This window comes from Budorcas taxicolor, chromosome 18 (genome assembly GCF_023091745.1).
Source record: "Budorcas taxicolor isolate Tak-1 chromosome 18, Takin1.1, whole genome shotgun sequence".
Taxonomy (NCBI): Eukaryota; Metazoa; Chordata; class Mammalia; order Artiodactyla; family Bovidae; genus Budorcas; species Budorcas taxicolor.
This window is the reverse complement of record NC_068927.1, coordinates 63,275,495-63,288,042: the sequence shown is the minus strand read 5'-3', so window position 1 is coordinate 63,288,042 and position 12,548 is coordinate 63,275,495. Positions and strand designations below refer to the sequence as shown.

Below are 12,548 nucleotides of genomic sequence, written 5' to 3'. Positions count from 1 at the left end.
TTGGGGGAGAAGGAGATGGAATTTGTAGGGAGGGACAGACTCAAGCTCAGCTCAGTCAAACATCACAGCAGAGTGGCCTCCCAACTCACTGCCTGGAGGGACGAGGGACTAACCTTTACTCTGAATCAGGAATGACAGGACTGTTTCCAGCTGCTTTGGGGCATGAAATGTCCCTTCACTACACTGCTCTGCAGGGCTAGGCTGACCCAGTGACCACAAGTCACCATCAGGGGCTTCCACCCCTGATACTCTGAAGTCCAAATTTAACATTTTGATTCAGAGCAAGCATTCAAAGAGCCAGGACATTCTGATTAGAATCTTGGCTCCTCAAACACTATTGTGCCTTTGAACAAGCCATACACTTCTCTGGACCTGTGCAGAGAAGGTCTTCTTGCTCAAATGCTGCTGACAAACCCCTATGCACTGTGAGTAGGAATGTAAAAAAAACTAAAAATGGAATTACCACATGATCCAGCAATTCCACTGCTGGCTGTACACCCAAAAGAACTGAAAATAGGATCTCAAAGAGACACTTGTACACCTATATTCATAGCAGCATTAATCACAATAGCTGAACGTTGGAAGCAACCCGGATGTCCATCCTCAAAGAAATGGATAAACGTGATGAGGTCTATACATGCACTGAAATATTATTCAGCCTTGAAAACACTGACATTTCTGATACACGCTACAACATGGAGGAAACTTGAAAACATTATGCCAAGTGACATAATACAAATAACGTATGATTCTACTTCTATGAAGCACTGAAAGCAGTCAAAATCATAGAGGCGGAAAGTAGAATGGTGGGAACTTGCCTGGTGGTCCAGTGGTTAAGATGGCCTTGCAGTGCAGAGGAGACTGGTCAATTCCCGGTCTGGGGACTAAGACCCCACATGCTGTGGGGCAGCTGAACCTGCAGACCACAACTACTGAGGCCCGTGTGCTCTGGAGCCCTCAAGACACGACTACAGAGTCCTTGCGTCATGATGAAAGATCCCGCATGAGGCAACTAAGACCAGGAGCAGCCATGTGAACACATCAACAAAAATGAAAGTAGAATGGTGGTTCGGTAGAGGGAATAAATAGAAGTCATTATAAAATAAATAAATAGGAGTTATTATAAAATGGAGACACAGTTTCAGTTTTATAAGATGAAAAGAGTTCTGGAGATCAGAACTCTTACAATGTACATAACACCTAACATTACTGAACTGTACACTTAAAAATGGTCAAAATGGTAAATTCCCTGTTATGTGTATTTTGCCACCATTTAAAAAATTGCCACTAATGCTGAATAATATCGTCAGCTTCACAGAGTTGCTGGGTGTAGCAAACCCAAAAGTAATATACTATAAATCACCATAGAGTTGCCCCTCATGAATACCCAACTCCACGAAGCTCAAGTTCCTTACAGTTGCCCCCGTATCTTCAGATGAGGCGCCCACAGACACGGAGGGCAGACGGTATGTAGAAGACTGAAATAGGGGGTCCACCTGTCCATTCACTGTATGAGGGTAATTATTAATCTGGTTTGTACATAAGTCAAAAAAATAGGCTTAGATCATCAGGACACAGGTCCAATTATCCTCCATCCCCCCCACACACCTTTTTTTCACACACACTCCCAGCTCCCAGCTCTTGCTTTCATTGGAAAACGGGTCAGTCAGGGGCCAGGCTGACCGCCCCCCCCTACATTCTGGGATTGCAGGGGTCTCTTTGGGAGGATGTGAACTCAGCGCCCAGTCTCCCACAGAAGAGGGTGACCCCAGACTTACTGGATCCTTGGAGCAGAGCCTGGAGTACTGGGTCAGTCAGGGAGGCTGAGGTTAAGCCGTGCGGGGCTGGAGCTGAGACATCTCCAAGAACCGAAGCGGGGAGTCCTGAGCACAGAAGACAGTCCTCACCCCTGGGTTGTTGGGGTGGAGATGGGGCTGGGCGGGCGGGGAGCATCTGCAGTGTTGCTGTCAGCCCTGACTTTTCTGTGGTTACCCTCGGGGGAGGTTCTGAGAGGTTTATTTTATTGTGGTAAAACACACATAACATAAAATTGACCATTTTAACCATCTTTAAGTGTCTGATCCAATCATACTAACTACACTCACCTTTTGTGCAACCAAACTCCAGGACTTTGTTTCATCTGGCAAAACTTAACCTCTGTATCCAGTAAGCAAAAATTCCCGTTTTCTCCTTCAGTTCCTTGCAATCACCCTTCTACTTTCTGTCTCTGTGAATCTGACTACACCAGGCACTTCATTCCGTGGAGTCCTACGGTATTTGTCCTTTCCTGTCAGGCTCATTTCACTTAGAAGGATGTCCACAGTTCCCTTCCTTTCTAACGCTGAATAAACAGCACACACCATATTCCTTGTACAGACTGCATTATCCATTTCTTGGTCAGCGGGCACTTGGGTTGCTTTCGTGTTCCAGTTATTGTGACTAATGCTTCTGTGAACATGAATGTACACATGTCACATGTGTGGTTTCAATTCTTCTGGGTACATCCTCAGAGGTAGAATTGCTGGGTCATATGGTTTTAAGATTTTTATCTGCTTGTGATGGAGAAGATGTTCACATATTGAGGTATGGGGAAGTCATTTTGGCTCATCCATGGTTCAGCCTGAACTCTGTGTGAACTAAAACAGCCTGTCAGACCCTCACAGCGCATCTGCTTTAACCACTGAGGTAAAGAACGTGTGTTTTGAAGATAAATATGAGTAACTCCTTTCTCACAGCGTCCATGTTAACACTCCCTGGAAGATAAGGTTCCCTCCCCAGACACCAGGAAGCTTCAGTCCCGCTATGAACTAGGTCTGTCTCTTTTGAAATCTTGACAGAATACACCCTGTCATGTTGATGTATGTCCTTTGCTTGGATGAGGTAGAAGACTGCGCTGGACCCCACGCTTCAGCAGAGCAGTTCCTCAGAGCTTTAGGGACACTGTCTCCCTTGAGGGCCATAGTTTGCCTCAAAGAAAACTCTTTCCTATTTCAGTTATGTACTTTTCATTGATCATTTCTGTGGACACTTGAACTCATTTGATCAAGGACCGTGAGAAATACGAGCTATAAGACTTGAGATCCCACTCACCCCTGCTCCCTCCCAGTCCTCTTACACGACTCGACCCCCCACAGTCTGCACCTGACCTGAGACACCCCATTGTGGGGACCTTCAAGCTCAGCTGTGCCCCAACCAGGAGAAGGCAGCTTAACATCTCTAATGTGAATTCAAACAACGCAAGCCTGGAACAAGCACCGTGACCGCATCCTGCCTTGCACAAAGGGATGGAAGAGGCTATGACTTGGTCCACTTCTTCAAGGAGCTGTTTTCTGGGAGAGCTGAGTATACACACACACACACACACACACACACACACACACAGGTGGCGCTAGTGGTGAAGACCCTGCCTGCCAAACTACCTGGGCAGGAGATGTAAGAGACAGCGTTCTATCCTTGGGTAAGGAAGATCCCCTGGAGAAGGGGATAGCAACCCACTCCAGTATTCTTGCCTGGAGAATCCCATGGACAGAGGAAGCTGGTTGGCTATAGTCCAGGGGCACACAGAGTTGGACACGACTGAAGTGACTTAGCGCACACACACACACGCACACACACACGCATATATTTGTGTGTGTGTGTGTGTGTGTGTGTGTGTGTGTGTGTACATAGCTGTTGCCGGCCAAAATTTTGGCTTTCTCTGCCCACTGAAGCTGAAAAAAAATATATGGAGACAGACTTTGGATGTAATAGAAAGGTGGCTTTAATTCTCAATTGGTAAAGAAGGAAATAAACTAGGTTCATGCCTCAAGAACTGTGCCTCCCCTCCTAACCCCTAGAAGTATAGGGGTTTCTATAAGATGAAGGCTCACAGTCAGGAGTCAGTGAAGAGGAACCAAGATGGTAGGATCACAGGGTGGCGTCAGTAACCCAGTAATTGAGTCTGGCAGTTCAGTGGGTCTGCGGCCTTCTTTCTGAAACGTAGCAAGGTGAAAGGAGTGTCATAAGGGTAAGCAAAGGGTAATAAGTATGAAGTGCAGAATCAGGGGCCAGAAAAGCAAAGCCAGTTACAGACATGCAGAGATAGGAGCAGTTAAAGTTAAAAAAAAAAAAAAAAAAAAAAAAAAAGGGAATGTTTAGGCCTGCTCACTGTTTTCTTTTTTCTTCTTTTTCTCAGGAAAGGGAAAGAAAAACGTGCTCCGCTTTTTCCTTTACACTACCACATACCCAGCAATGGACTTGCTACATCATATCATAGTTCTATTTTTAGTTTTAAGAGATGCCACCATACAGTTTTTTCTACAGTGGCTGCATCAGTTTACACCCCTGCCTACAGTGTACATGGGTCCCATTTTGTCCAAATCCTAGCCAACTTTTGTCATTTCTGTCCTTTTTGATGACAGCCGTTCTGACAGGTGCAAGATGGCGTCTCTCGCGGTTTTGATTTGCATTTCCTTGATGATTAGCGCTGTTGAGCATCTTGTCATGTGTCTGTTGGCCGCAGCATTTCCTCTTTGAAAAATATCTATTCAGTGCTGCTCATGTTTTAGTTGAGCTGTTTGTTTGTTTCTTTGATGTTGAGTTGTATGAGCTGTTTATATATGTTGAACATTAATGTATCATTTGCAGATTTATCTTCCCCCATTCAGCAGAAGAACTGACTCACTGAAAAAGACCCTGATGCTGGGAAAGATTGAAGGTGGGAAGAGAAGGGGACGACAGAGGATGAGCTGGTTGGATGGCATCACCGACTCGATGGACAAGTTTGAGCAAGTTCCAGGAGTTGGTGATGGACTGGGAGGGCTGACGTGCTGCAGTCCATGGGGTCACAGAGTCAGACATGACTGAGCGACTGGACTGAACTGAAGTGTTAATTGCTCTGAGTCATGTCCGATTCTGCAGTCCCATGGACAGTAGCCCACCAGGCTCCTCTATGCATGGAATTCTCCAGGCAAGAATACTGAAGTGGGTTGCCATGTCTTCCTCCAGGGGATCTTCCTGACGCAGGGATCAAACCCAGATCTCCCACATTGCAGGCAGATTATGGTTTCGACCAAATAAGAGGCCAGTAGTGCATGTAAGTGCTTCCCAGGTGGCACTAGTGGTAAAGAACATGCCTGCCAGTGCAGGAGACAGAAGAGCTCTGGGTTCCATCCCTAAGTAGGGAAGATCCCCTGGAGGAAGACAGGGAACCCACCTCAGCATTCTTGCCTGGAGAATTCCATGGACACAGTCCACGGGGTCACAAAGAGTCAGAGACGACAGAATGGATAACACTTTCACTTTCTTTCTGGGGAACAAAGATACGATATGCCGTGGAGCAACTGGACGGGAGAGCCACAAGTACTGAGTCCACGTGCCACAGCCGCACTCCATGCACTGAAAGGAGAGATCCCACGTGACGAATGAAGATCCTGCACACCGCAGCTGGGACCCAAAGCAGCCAAATGAAAAAACAATAGCACAGCCCTGTGGTGTGGAAGGGCCAGGATTCTGCCCTGCCCATTTGAGACATATACAATGATACTTTTGAGCTATGTTGCAGCTATCGAACGCCCCACCCAGGTGAAACAAGTTAATTGTACACTTTCCATGAACACATAGACCCCAGACCAGGTGGAATCAGAAAGTTGATGATGCTCATTCCCAGTGACCTCACACCAACCCATCAGAAGAATGTCTATTAGCTCATCATGTTCTCCTCTTTGAACAATTATTATAAACCTCCTCCTACCCCTTCCGTATCAGGACACATGGTTTTGAGGGCATTAGCCTGCTTTTGCCCCCTTGGCTCTGTCTCCACCATTCAGTTTGGTACTTGGTTACAAAGCCTGGATTTAGGCTACCCGATCACATTGTATAGCTACCCAGGGCAATCTAATAACTTGTACTGTTTCTTGACCTCCTTCACTCTACTCCCATTGTTCCAACAAACAATCCTATACTTCATCATTACCAGCTTTTAGAATGTCCACACTCTAAATTTCAACATTCTGTTCTGCAGCAACAACTTTTTATCTTGTCTTTTTCCTTTCACTTCCTGTCCTAGAGTCTCACGCAACTATAACCATTTATCAACCACCCATTACCTAAACCCCTTTCCCCCACTTCTAGCAATACAGTTCCATTTTTCAATTGAGAAGTTTTCTGGATCAACTCTACTGTGTGACTCTGAGTTTACAATAGAAAAGTAAAGAAAAACAATCATTTACACAGTGTTACACTATGTCTCAATGAAGTGGGGGAAGAGATTATTTTTTTTAATGATCATTTTATTGATATGAACAATCTACTTTATCTGTTATTAATCTCTTTTTTAAGAGTCTACATTGTCTGATAGTAAAATAACTACCCTAGCTTTCTTCTGTTACTGTTTACAGTGTGTCTGTTGCCTTCCTTTTCCTTCCAATCTGTTTGTCCTAATATTGCAAGTGTAACTCTGGACACAACATATAGTACCTGAGTTTCCTTCCCATGAGGCAGTCTCTGGTGCTTTTCCTGCAAAGAGCCACAAGCAGGATCTTCTTACCTGCAGGTTAATATCTTGTTTCTTCTTCTGGATGTTGATTATATCATGGTACTTTCTTTATGAAAGTTCATCTTGCTACACATTTGTGAAGACTGAACTTTTCATTATACATATTATGCTATTAAAAGTTTATTTAAAAAATATACATATACAACACCAGTGTGATTTTCTCCACTGCCAGTAAATATAGAGCTTTAATGCATACACCATCACAGTCTGTCAGGGAACATTTAATTTTAAGGATTCCTATATGTTGTTTTCTGTTTCTCAAGGGCCTTCTGTTCCCTATCAGTTCCTGGAAAACACGAACGAGCAGAGCTGCACCCAGTTCTCAGGACTGAGGTCATGAGGCAGAACACATACATGGATTTCTTTCAGTAACCTTTTTACTTTTTTGTAAAACTACTTAGTCATCTTCCTATTTCCAATACATGGATTGTCTTCTGGCCCTGTGATGATTGCTAGTCCCCTAGTTACTGTTGTTATGGACCTATGACTATTGTTATTCCCTTAGTTACTGTTAAGCATCTGGTTTTGGTGTTTTTTACTCAACTTTATTTTTCTGCCTAAAGCTTCCTTGTATAACAATATATAAGCACACGCTGTCATGAATAAAGTACCCTTGTTCCGCTAGACACTTGGGTCCCCCACGTTCTTCTTTTCTTCGCCTTCTTTTCGTCGACTCCTGTCCCCAGGTTCCAGTCTGTCAAGAAGACCATAACAACAGTCCACAGACTCAAATGTCCCTTGAACCAGAAGATAACTGCAGTGCCTAGAGGGATTCCACACAGCATCAATGTCCTGTGGTTACAGAATGCTTTTGTAAAACACCAGGGATGTTTTTGTCAAGGCTGAGAATTGGAGGCTGGTGGCTGTGGCTCGTCATTCCCCGCCAGGCTGTGTCGGATCCCGTATCCAAAGTATATGACAAATCCTAGTAGGGAAATGAGACGGTGAGAAGGGAAAGTAGGAGCTCTCATCACTTACAAATACCTAATAGACCTCCTAGTACGGTGTCTGAGAAACTTTTGGAGACAAGATAGTAGGAAGAGTATTGGGTTCAGTCACACCTCTTTATCCCGGAAAGTCACTTACCAATTGCATTCCAGATGCCAAATTGGACCCAGGCCCCACAGGTGATCTGCACCATCAGGGAAACGTTCACAAAGATGCTCACCAGTGGGAGGACAGGCAGAGCAGGGACCTGTGGGCAGAGTCGGTCATCCCTGGACACAGCCCAGACGTCTGAAAGGAGACCCGACCCAACGTGGGTGAGAAGACTCGAGTCCTTTTCAGGCTGTGTGTTCAGTGCCTGCTGAGATTGTGTATGTAAAGCACTCTGTGTGGAACTGGGAAAGGTCCATTAGTTTCAGCAACTTCTCTTCTTCTCTGGACCAGGAGAGGATGTTTAGGCCTCAAAGCATGCAGACTTCATTCACTGAAGGTGGACACTTTGGACACATAAGGTCACCTACCTTGAAATAAAGGGGAGAGGGGTCCTGGGGCTGCCTCCAGATGATGACAGTGACCCCAGTGATGAGCAGCAGCCGCAACACAGCCACTGTTGTGAGCACAGGGTCTCCAGAGAACACCTGGCTGGGCCACTGGGCCAGGATCAGGCTCAGAATGCTCAGCAGGAGAACTGCAAGGGTCAAGGAGGAGGAGAACAGGCTGGACCCAGAAGACAAATGTATCAGTGCCTTGGGTCACACCCCGTTCCAAAGCTCCTCACCCCAGGAAGGGACATTGTATCTCCAAGGCTTTTCAATTTCCAAAATACACATTCCCACCACCTCCTGTCACTTTTAGAATATGACCAAAGAGAAATCCCACTGCTCACCAAGCAGGAAGACACATCCATAGACAATCTGGCCAGATTTCTGGGTGAGGATGGTGCTGGCAGGGAACCACAGACTCTTTAGAAAGTTTGACATTCCTGCTTCAGGTATAGATCCTGAAGCACTTTTTTCAATTACAGGCCCCATCTCAGTTTCTTCCTCTGTTTTCTTACTTGTGCTGAAATTCTGATCTGCCTGGTACCTGAATTAGAGGTATTAAAGCAATATTAAGAGTAGCCCCTACTGATCCAACATCACACAATCTATTCCCCATCTGTGCTGCATTAAGCAGAGCAGGATTTTAGAAGGCATCATATGAGCCGAAGATGACTACCTCCCTATAATTCCCACAAGTCCGAGACCCGCAGTCAAAGTGCAGTGGAGTCTCACCTGAGGACAAGCACAGAAAAAGCCACAAAGGTGTAAACAAGCATGATCCCAATTAACATGAATTCCACAATATCACAGAGCTCGAAGGGTAATGCCATGATTGCTAGAATGAGGGTGGGAGAAGGGAATGAGAAACCACTGGAAAAGTCCAGGTGAGGGGAACTGATTAGGGAAGGAGTGGGTTTTGCTTATTCACCTGCAAGAGTTTCAGAAGCCAGGATGGCCATGATGGGGCTGTGGGTACCGGCATGGATCCAGCCAAGTCCCCGGAAAAGGAGCCCGTCATCTGCCATTGCACAGATCAACCGAGACAAGACAAACATGGCTCCAAGGAGGCTGGATAAGAAAATGGGCACATGTGGAGAAGCAGGACAGACCAGCCATCTGCTCCCGAGTCCATGTGAGGTGTCCTTCCCTCTTGTCTCTCAGTCCCAAGGAACAGGATTCCTGAGCATCTGACCGTAGATGGGGAGGAACCCAGGACACTGACCTGTATAAAAGGGTACATAGGAAGACGACAGCCGTGACCTATCCAGCAGGGGCCCACCCGACATGGAAGAAAGCCTGTGGCCGAGGATTGTAGTGATGAATCTGGTAGTAGCGCACCATGAGGGTGAGTGCCGCCGAGACACCCGAGTACGCCAAACAGCAGATGAAGATGGAGATCACCACGCTCAAGGGGACGGAACGCTGAGGATTTCGAGCTTCTCTCCCTGCAGAATGGGTGGAAGTACTGGGTCAGGAAACACACTGGAGTGAAAGCGCAAAACCCCCTCCCTCACGCACCTCCACAAGCAGGCTCACCTTCTACCCGTCCCTAAGCCCAAGGGGAGCCCAAACCATGCCCAAACCCCCAACAGGACATACAGTGACCTTGTTACCTTTAGTGACAATGACATCAAAACCAAAATATGATCTGAAAACTACAGCTGCTCCATGGAGAATCCCTTCAAAGCCAAAAGGCACAAACCCTCCAGAACCCAGAGGGCCCAAGCTATGGTGAGAGAAGGAACAAGGACGAACATGGGTGAGGTGAGTTCAGCCATCTCTACTGGACTTCTCTGTTAACACCACAAGTCCTAGGCTCCAGGACCACCATCACCTGGATCCATCAGCCTAGGTCTCTCGAGTCCCCACCATGTTGTCAGCCCAGCACACCCTCACCCCTCACACGTGTTACTAAGGGCAAGGATACCCTCCAGTCCTAGAGATGTCACTGGGTCCAGATGTGTTTCTGTAGTCCTGATCCGTGAGCTGCCAGTTGTGCAGGTCTCCCTTAATGAAGCCAGAGATGATCATGAAGATTGGAATCAAAATATTCAAGTTTGTGAACACTTTGATAATCCAGGCTGACACAGGAACTCCAAGAACCAGTACTCCTTGGATAAGATGGAATAGGAAGCATCCAAAATAAATAAATATATAAAGACAGAAAGCAGACTAGTGATCACCAGGATCTGGGAGTTTTTGGACTGGGATCGAGGTGGCAGATGGACAGTGACTGCTCAGGGGGTACTGGGTTTCCTTTTCAGGTGATGAAAATCTCTGGAACTAGGTGGAGGGGATGATTGTACAACACTGTGAATTTACTAGATGTCACTGAGTGCACCCTTTATGATGGTTAATTTCTTACTGTGGCAATCATCTCACAACAGGGGGGATCTAAAAAATCATGACATTGTGTACCTTGAATTTAGACAATTGTTTATGTCAAATATATCTCAATAAAGGTGGGAAAGTATTAAAATTGTTAATTTTACACCATGAGAATTTCATCTCCCTTGAAAAAACATCTTCGGTCTCAATAGAGAGGAAGGAACTTTTTTGGTCTAAGGAAATGATTCTGAGCAGGCATAATTTTGCCTTCCAAGAGACATTTGGCATTGTCTGGGGACATTCTCAATATCTCAGTTTGGGGGAATGGGCATCAGGGGTGTCTAGTGGGTAAAGGCCAGGGATGTTGCTCAAAACTCTATAATAACTTGAAAAAAAAAAAAAACCCCCGCCTTACAATGCACAGGACAACCCCACACCAAAGAATGATCCAGCCCAGAATCTCTACTGCCAAGGGCAGAAAACGACCAGCTATGTCCTCCCTTTCTGTCTCTCATATCCCAGACCCTTCTTCCCGTTCTAAGCCCCCCACCATTCCACCACTCCAAGCCTTCCACCCTACTTCCCCCTCCACACCTCACTCTTCTATCACTGACCCCTTCTCACCAGTAATCAGCAGCAGTGGGCCCAGGGCGACAAATTCGGGGAACGTGGCGAGGACAGAGGGCATATACGGAGAGAACGTTCCTTCTAACGCCTGAGAGATGTGGTTCCCAGTGAGGCTGTCGAAGGCGATGCTCCAGGCCTTGGCCACACAGGCAGTGCCTGCAGTGATAAGAGGAATATTCAGTAACACATACAAACACACATCCTCTGCTATGTGCCTTGGGATGTATTAAAAAAAAAAAAAAAAAAACTAAGCAAAAACCCTAATCTCAAAGTTTCTCTTCATGGGGAGAGGGGAGAGAGGGAAGGGGAAAGCAGACCCAAATGATTCACAAAATACATCAATTGGTTAATACACTGAAGTGAAGTGAAGTGGAGTGAAGTGAAGTGAAGTGAAGTCGCTCAGTCGTGCCCAACTCTGTGACCCCATGGACAGTAGCCTGCACCAAGCTCCTCCATCCATGGGATTTTCCAGGCAAGAGTACTGGAGTGGGTTGCCGTTTCCTTCTCCAGGGACTCTTCCCGACCCAGGGATCAAACCCAGGTCTCCCACATTGTAGACAGATGCTTTACCGTCTGAGCCACCAGGAAGTCCCTAATATACTGAGAGGAGATCAATGTTATACAAGAAAAGAACACGGGGAAGCGGAACCCAGAGGGCAGGGAGATGAGGGTGAAATGTAAAATCTAGAGATAATGGAAAATCCCACAAAGACAACAGCTGAGCAGAGACTTCAATGTGATGAGGGGGTGAGCCTGTGGACCATGTCTCCCTCTCATCTACCCTCTACAGTTCCCTTTCCTCTGAGTTCTTGGCCCATCATTTAAGCAAAACAGGACAGAGCTGAGTAGAAAAAGTTGAAAAGGGTTTGGCCACTATTACCAGCTTCCCGCTGCAATAGCGAGGGGTTTATGAATGAGTAAGACCCCAATATCACCTCCCTGTTTCTGGATCTTCAGCCCACATCTTCCCCCTACCCATCATCTCACCAACAAATAAGGACAAAATGAGGTTCCAGCCAATGACAAAGGTGCACAGTTGTCCCATGATGACATAGCTATGGAGATACACAGAATCAAAGCGTGGTATCCGGGCCCCCAGCTCAGCATAGCAGAGCCCGAACAACACAGAAGACAGGGAGTCCACCAAGAAGCAGATGACAACTGATGGTCCAGCTATGAGCTTGGCAATGAAGCCAATCAAGACGTACACACCGGCTCCCAGGCTTCTGCCCACACCCAAGACAACCAGATCTAGGATGTTCAGATGAGCCATGGGACTCTCAGATTCTTCTATGGGCTCCAGTGGCCGCCTGCAGACCAGGTTCTGACCAAACTGGCGAACATGCTGACACAGCATCCTAGACATAGTTGAGGAGACCACGATCTGCTGAGAAAACAAGACACAGAGCCATCAAGAATGTCCATCCTAAACAAGGTCCTGCTGCGTAACCCAGGAAACTCTATTCAATATCCTGGGATAAACCATAATGGAAAAGAGTATCAAAAGGCACCAAAATACATATGTATAACTGAATCCCTTTGCCGGACAGCCAAAGTTAATACATTATAAA

The 12,548-nt window shown here is 46.3% G+C and overlaps 1 protein-coding gene across 1 annotated transcript; it reads right to left on the bottom strand.

Moving 5' to 3' along the window:
* Positions 1–7,613: 7,613 nt before the first annotated feature.
* On the bottom strand, positions 7,614–12,343 carry LOC128063099 (cationic amino acid transporter 3-like). Its single transcript, XM_052655679.1, is given in 10 exon segments — positions 7,614–7,730; positions 8,002–8,168; positions 8,367–8,566; positions 8,755–8,857; positions 8,951–9,090; positions 9,245–9,467; positions 9,636–9,751; positions 9,959–10,133; positions 10,975–11,133; positions 11,965–12,343. Coding segments are annotated over 10 exon segments (1,779 nt in total).
* Positions 12,344–12,548: the final 205 nt, after the last annotated feature.